This window comes from Pteropus vampyrus, unplaced genomic scaffold (assembly GCF_000151845.1).
Source record: "Pteropus vampyrus isolate Shadow unplaced genomic scaffold, Pvam_2.0 Scaffold593, whole genome shotgun sequence".
Taxonomy (NCBI): Eukaryota; Metazoa; Chordata; class Mammalia; order Chiroptera; family Pteropodidae; genus Pteropus; species Pteropus vampyrus.
Genome location: NW_011889374.1, coordinates 3,141 through 10,191, shown reverse-complemented (window position 1 = coordinate 10,191; position 7,051 = coordinate 3,141). Strand labels below are relative to the sequence as shown.

General features: G+C 56.3%; 1 protein-coding gene and 1 pseudogene across 1 annotated transcript; both read right to left on the bottom strand.

Annotated features, from left to right (window-relative positions):
• Positions 1–696: 696 nt before the first annotated feature.
• On the bottom strand, positions 697–815 carry LOC111733633 (annotated as a pseudogene).
• A 3,337-nt stretch (positions 816–4,152) lies between these two features.
• On the bottom strand, positions 4,153–7,046 carry LOC105308577 (sialic acid-binding Ig-like lectin 13; the record flags this gene model as incomplete). Its single annotated transcript, XM_011384580.2, has 5 exons — positions 4,153–4,502; positions 4,878–4,945; positions 5,283–5,376; positions 6,649–6,696; positions 6,919–7,046. Coding segments are annotated over 5 exons (391 nt in total), but the record flags the coding sequence as incomplete, so codon positions are not given.
• Positions 7,047–7,051: the final 5 nt, after the last annotated feature.

Sequence of the window (7,051 nt, the reverse complement as noted above, 5' to 3'; positions counted from 1 at the left end):
CGTACAGTTTATTGCTAAGTACGAGACCACTGTCTCTCAGCCGGGATTCAACCTGTAATTTCCCGATGACGAGCGTTGTGACGTATGCCTTTGCGTGCTAATGTGCCATTATTTTCTCCTCTGGTGAAGTAGTTGATTAAATCCTTGGCTGTTTTCAACATATAGAGGCAACCAAAATGCTCAGCAACAGACGAGTGGCTAAAGAGATGATGGGTAATGTATACAATGGACTATTAATCAGCCATTAAGAAAATGAAATCCTACCATTTGCAAAGACATGGATGGACCTAGAGGTTATTATGTCGAGTGAAATGTCAGTCAGAGAAAGGTAAATGCCATATGATTTCGCTCATGTGTGGAATCGAAGGACCAAAAAGAACAAACGAATCAAAAACAGACTCATAAATATAGTGGACAATATGGAGGGGGGTCTGGGGGCTGGAGAAGTTGGTGACGGCTTAAAGAATGACAAATTCATAGTGGATGGATGGTCACGGGGCCGGGGAGCACCATCAGCCAGAGGGAGTGCAGTCAGCACTCACAGGATGGCTAGGTGGAGGGCCAGGGTAAGGAGGGAGCACTCTATGCTTTCATGAACTCTAGAGATGTCTCTCCACGTACTATATACTTGAAACTAAATGAAAGAAATATTTTTTAAAAAAGATCCTTGTCTTTTTTTTTTTTTAATTTTTTTTACACCTACAGCACTTGGTCTTCCTAGGTGGTCTCCCATCCAAGCACTAACCAGGCCACACCTTGCTTAGCTTCTGAGATCAGATGGGATCGGGCATGGTCAGGGTGGCATGGCCCTAGACTTTTTTTGTTTTTTAATGGTAAAATCTATATAACAAAACCTTTCCCGTTTTCCCCCTTCCTGACTGTCTGGGTCAGTGGCATTTTCATTTATTCACGTTGTGGTGTGGTGACCTTCACCACTATCCATGCCCAGACTTTTTTCGTTTTTCCCCCCGAACCGAAACTATGCGCCCACGGGAAGAATAACTCTACACCCACAATGGCCAGACCCAGACAGCCACCTTTCTCCTTTCTGTATCCATGAATCTGCCTCTGCTAGGTACTTCGTGGAAGTGCAATCACACAGTAATATGTCCTCTGGCGACTGGCCTGTGACACTTAGCACAGCGTCTGCCATCCACATCGTCGCATGGGTCAGAATTGGCATCCTTTGTAAAGCTGGGCCCTGAGGTGGCTTTTACCTGCGAGGTGTTCTGAACAACGCTGCTGTGAATGGACATGTGTCAAGATCCGTTTCAGCTCCCGCTTTCGATTCTGTGGTGTGTCCCCAGAAGCACTATTACAGGATCCCGTGACGGTTCTATTTTTAATGTTTTGAGGAAGTGCCGTGGCCTTTTCCGAAGCAGATGCACAGTTTCGCGAGCCCGGCGCACAGGTCCAGCTTTGCCACATTCTCACCAACCCCCTTATTTCCTGTTTTTCTTTTTTTTTTTTTTTTTTTTTTTTTGTTTTTTTTGCTTTTTTTGTTTTTCGTTTTTTTTTTTTTGTTTTGTTTTGTTTTTTTTTTAGGAATTGGCATCTTAAGGAAGAGTGGAGGAGTGCCCGAGTGTGGGTGGGAAGTGGCATTTTCCTAATCTTACTGGTGCTGAATGTGTTTCTATATGTATCGGCCGTTTGTCTGTCTTTGGAGAAATGTCATTCAAGCCCTTTGCCGACTTTAAAATAGGGTTGTTTGGTTCTTTGTTGTTTAGGATTTTTGTTGTTGTGGTTGTTGTTTTTACACAATTGCGTTTCCTTTGCTCATTTGCATACCTGTCGCTTCCTTGGAGAGTCCTTGATACAAACTCTCGATAGGAGTCAAACAGCAAGTCCGTGTTCGCAGACCTTTTTCTCCAAGCCTGCAGCTTTCCCTTCGTTCTCTTCCCAGGGGCTCTCCCAGAGCGGCCAGCGCCCGTTCCCTGAAACGTGTGGCACTCACGAGGTGACCCGCTACTGTCTAGGGACAAGGAGGACCAGAGCGAACAAGGACCGGGAGGCAGATGGGGACATCGAAGGGGGTGCGAGAGGTCACGTGAGCAGTGTAGGGGCTGAGTAATGGCCGCCCAAAGAGGTCCAGGTCTTAATCGCTGGGACCTGCGGGTTTGACCACAAAAGTAAAAAGGTCTTTGCAGATGTGATGAAGGGAAGATTGTGATAGGGGGATGGTCCCAGGTCATCAGGGAGGGTCCCTGAATCTAGTCACACGTGTCCTCTAAGAGAGACACAGCAGACTTCTCACATGCAGAGCAGGGTGCGGCAGTGTGACCACAGAGACAGACGCCACGGAGACAGAGACCACGGAGACAGAGACCACGGAGACAGATGCCACGGAGACAGAGACCACAGAGACAGAGACCACGGAGACAGACGCCACGGAGACAGAGACCACGGAGACAGACGCCACGGAGACAGAGACCACGGAGACAGAGACCACGGAGACAGAGACGGTGACAGCCTACGGAGACAGAGACCACGGAGACAGATGCCACGGAGACAGAGACCACGGAGACAGAGACCACGGAGACAGACCACGGAGATGGTATTCTGGAGGGAGCGCATCCCAACCCACGCCCTGATTCCTGCCAGCGACACTGATTTCGGATGCTGGGGTTCAGGACACGTTCCTCCGAGGTGCCGGCACCTAATCTTTCTTGGTTTCGGGGCCCTCTGTTGAGTACTCAGAAGGGCAGGGGGAGAGGATATGTTCTTCTCTACACGGGTTTCTGGTTCCAGGACCGAGAGAATACATTTCCTCTTATTCAGAGGCTGAGTGTGTGGTCACGGATCACGGGGGCTCCAGGAATCCAGCGCAGTCGGGATCCACTGAGCAGCGCCGGGAGATGCAGCGAAGCGTCAGCAACGTCCCCAGAGCCGGTCCCCTGTCCTCTCCGTAGCCGAGCTCCTTGCAGGGCTGTCTGTGACCACACTTACCGCACCCCCTCGGCCAGCGCCCTCCCCAGCCGGCTCCAGTCAGGGCTCCAGGACGACGTTGCCACCGAGCACCAGGACAGCCGGCGTCAGGATCGCCCGTGATGGTGGCTGCATTGTGCCTTCTCTGCTCCCTCAGCCGTCGAACCTTTTCTTGTCCCGCCTGTCATCACCACCTGCTCATGACCCCGTCTGGACCCCTCTCCTGACCTTCAGATGTTTGCACCCCGCTCTCTCCCCGACATCCCCAGCTTAGCGTCAGGGGGCTACTGGGAATGACCGTCGCCCTCCAAACCCTCCGCTCCGTGTCGTGGAAATCCGACTCTGCCCTTACGGGTGCTCAGGAGAAATATCGGCTCCCGTGCTTGCTCCACGCGCTCCCTCGATCCCCGTGTTCATGAGGAAATTCGGTGCATTCAGCCTTGGAAATACATCCAGAAGCCTCGCTCTGCACCCCCATCCCGGGCTCCACCACCATCGCCTCCTGCCCTCCAGCCCTTCCCGATCTCCGCTCTGCTGCTGGGGCCCACTGTGGCCCAGTCTACACAGAGCAGCCGTGGAGCCTGCTCCAAGGGACGACGCGTCCTGGCTCTGGGCTCCTCCAAGGCTTCCAGATTCCTGCGTTTCCCACGGGGACTCCCATGGCTGCGCACGATGGGTCTTCTCCACCGCCCGGCAGCTCCCCGTCCCTGCCACCCTGTGGGGTCAGGCTCCTCCCTCTCCTGTGTCCCCACCACGCCATCGGCTGCTTCTGTCAGAGCTGTGACGCGTTTCCCAAGTCTCCTCGGGTCATGTCCTTTGGGCAGACAGAGCCTGCTCCCTCACCGTCCTCAAGGCTTGGCTCAAACATCACTCTTTAGACTCTCAGATGCAGGAAATCGTCCCCTATTTGGCACTTAATGCTTTTAAACACCTGGTTCTTCTCCAACACCAAGTACCATCCAATAATCTGTAAACTTTTTATTCATTTCTTTTTATTTGTATCCTCTCGCCTTCAGATGACAGAGATTTTGGATGCCGTCTGCGTTCACTGGTGCATCCCCAGCACCTACACCCATGCTGGCACACAGTAGGTGTTCAGGTATACTTCTGAACAAGTCAATAAATAAGTGACCGGATGTCACGTTGGTCAAAACCATACAGGAATCGCACACATACACACACACACACACACACACACACACACACACACACACACACACACACACACACGCATGCACACACACACACACGCACATGCACGCACATGGGGTGATTTTCACTGAGCTGGGGGTTGATATGCGCTCAGGGATGTAGGAACGGGGAGGGAAGTGTTTTGCAGAAGGAAGTTCACGAAGAAAACCTCACAGCCACGAAAGCCCCGGGGGTCTGGCTGTGACACTGTGAGGTGCAGGAAGTTGGTGGGACCCTGTGCAGGGCCCAGCAGGGGACCGACCTCCCCAGGCCTCCGATCTGGCCGGCGGGGCAGGCGTCCGCGTCTCTGGCCACGCAGAGGAAAGTCGCCGTTCAAACGCTGCTGGAATGGGACACTGTGGTCTCTGGAAACGCGACCTGGGGGTCTGTGTCGAGGAGACAGATGGAGGGTGAAGGTGGGTCAATGACCGGGGGAGGGGACGAAGCCGCAGGAATGGGCGGGGTCAGGGTGGCGAGGAGAAGGCCATCAAGGTGAACAGTATGAGGAAGAAGAATGGGGATTCCGTGCATGGGGGGGGGACGGGAGGGAGGGCAAGGTGCAGAGCCACTCCCCATTCATGCCCTCAGCAATGGGGCCACTGCGTCCTCCCTGTGGCCGAGAAGTGGGCAGAGAAGTGGGTTCGGGGAGGAAGGTGGCAGCTCAACTCTGGCCATGCTGAGCGGAGAAATCCCTGGCGCCATCCTGCAGGAGGTGTCTGCTGGGTGGTGAGACACCTACGTTACTGTCCTGAGGACTTTACCTGGCCCGGCCTTTGCCTCCTGCATGTGCGCTGTGGGCTTCGTAGCCTTCCTCCTTTGGTATCTCACCCTGCGAGAAGAGACCAGGATCTTTCGTCTGGACCCACCGGGCTGCAGCAGGCAGCAAATCCACCCCCCGTTCCCTCTTCAGGGGTTGGAGGGGAGACAGAGCGGGGAGCGGGCAGGGGCGGCCCCACAGGCCGTCTGGACCGCACCAGGTACCCGCCATCCTGGACCCTGGCCAAGTGGGGCACACATGACGGCCGCCCGTGAGGAATCCTCACCCCACCCCTTCAGTTCCTGTCTGCCCCACCCTGACCAGTCGGGGGCCCTGGCACTGGTTCTGGGCCTCGCCCCACGCCCCCTGCCCTCCCCACGCCTCTCCTTCCCCCTGGGCCCGAGCTCACGCGAGGACGACGAGGAACAGAAGGAGGAGCACGGTCTTGATGGCGGCTTCCCCGATGGCCACCAGCACCAGCTCTGCCCTGGGTCCTGAGGTGCCTGTGGGACGAGGACGGAGTCACCTGCTGGTCCGCAGTCTGTGTCCTTCCTGCCCTAGTGGGTCTGTGGACGTTGTTGACCACGCTTCCTGCATCCCTGCATGCGAGACTCCTGTGCCTTCATCCCTCCCCAGCCCATGCCCTGACCCCGAGCTGCTGGACGCAGAGAAGAATGCACGAACTGGACCTCGTCGAAATGAAACGTTCTGTTCATCCATGGACACTATGGAGAAAACGAAAATCCAAGCGAATTAAGGGGAGAAATTTTTGCTCATCATTGATCCGATACGGATGAGGATCCAGCACGTCAAGAACTCTCGCAGCTCAGCAACGAAAAACCAAACACCGCATTAGAAAACAGGCCGAGGACGGGAAAAAACGTTTCCTCCGACGAACACGCATGAGCGGTGAGAAATGTGGGGCGTGAGCGTCACGGCGTTGGCGCCCGTCGGAGCCGGGGTGACACGGCCTTCCACGCCCACCGGGGGCCTTCGACTTGGAAAGAGGCAAATGGCGAAGCCCGTGACTGGGCGGAGATGTCGGAGCCACACGCAGACTCTGCTGCTGGGGCCCTGAAACGACGCGGCCCTGTGGGGAACGGCCCGGCACGTCCCAGGACAGGACGGAAAACCGAAGCCACGTTCCAACGGACACTTGTTCCCCGACGTTCCCAGCAGCGCTGCAGGAGCCTGACGCCGACACCGCTCCGATCTCCGTCGTACGATCCGTGGGTCAACGCAACGGGACACGTCGCAAATGGAGACCGTTCCGACGAAAACTTAATGCCGCCGTCCCCCGGGAGCGGAAGAGGCGAGCACAGTCAGAATCCACGCGGGCCGTGGGACACTCCGGTCACGGAGAGGAAGGAGGACGTCCGGCCTAAGGGACACCACGGACCTCTCAGCCTTCAGCTGAACAAACCAAGGCTCAGAGCGGCAGGTGGACACCGGTCACGTCCCCAGAGCGGACTGGGCGTCTGAGCATGGACTCTGTCTTGCATTTTGAATGTCTGGCTTTGTGACTATATTACCTGTTCAAAAGGACTCAAGTAAACAATTGCTGGGGAGATTGGAAGACGAGCTGGAGGTGCAGTGGGGACGCGGATGACGCGGGGCTGGGAGAGGGCCGGGGGTGCTGAGGATGGGGAGCCACTGGGTTCACCCGCAAGGGGGTGTCCGGTCACCGGGGTGAGCCCAGGGTGAGGCACGACCCAGCCGTGCCCTGAGCTGGAGGAGGCCCTGCTCCCTGCAGCCCATGACGGGCTCCTTCCTACCTGGGACATTTCCTTGCAAGACGTTTATGGTCAAGTTCTGCGGAGAGTCTGGGACACAAAGACATGGTGGACCCAAGTCAATGTGAGGGCTGTGTGGACACTGGCCCTGTGTCCCCAGGAGCTACATAAATGGGGGAAGCGTGGGGACAGGACCCTCCTGTCTCCCTCCCAGACCAGATCCAGGACCCGGCACCCAGTGTCCGAGGCCCTGACCCCCACACCCGCTGTCCTCGGCACCCCCATCAGGGACCCTGGGGTCCCGGCACTCACCGGTGACGTTGAGCTGCACGGTTCCCTCCACGGTCACGCCAGCTGCAGGGAACATCACCTGACAGGTGAGGCTGGCGCCATGGTCCTGGGGCCGTGGGGTGAGGGTGAGCACGGAGGAGAGGCGGGTCCTGGG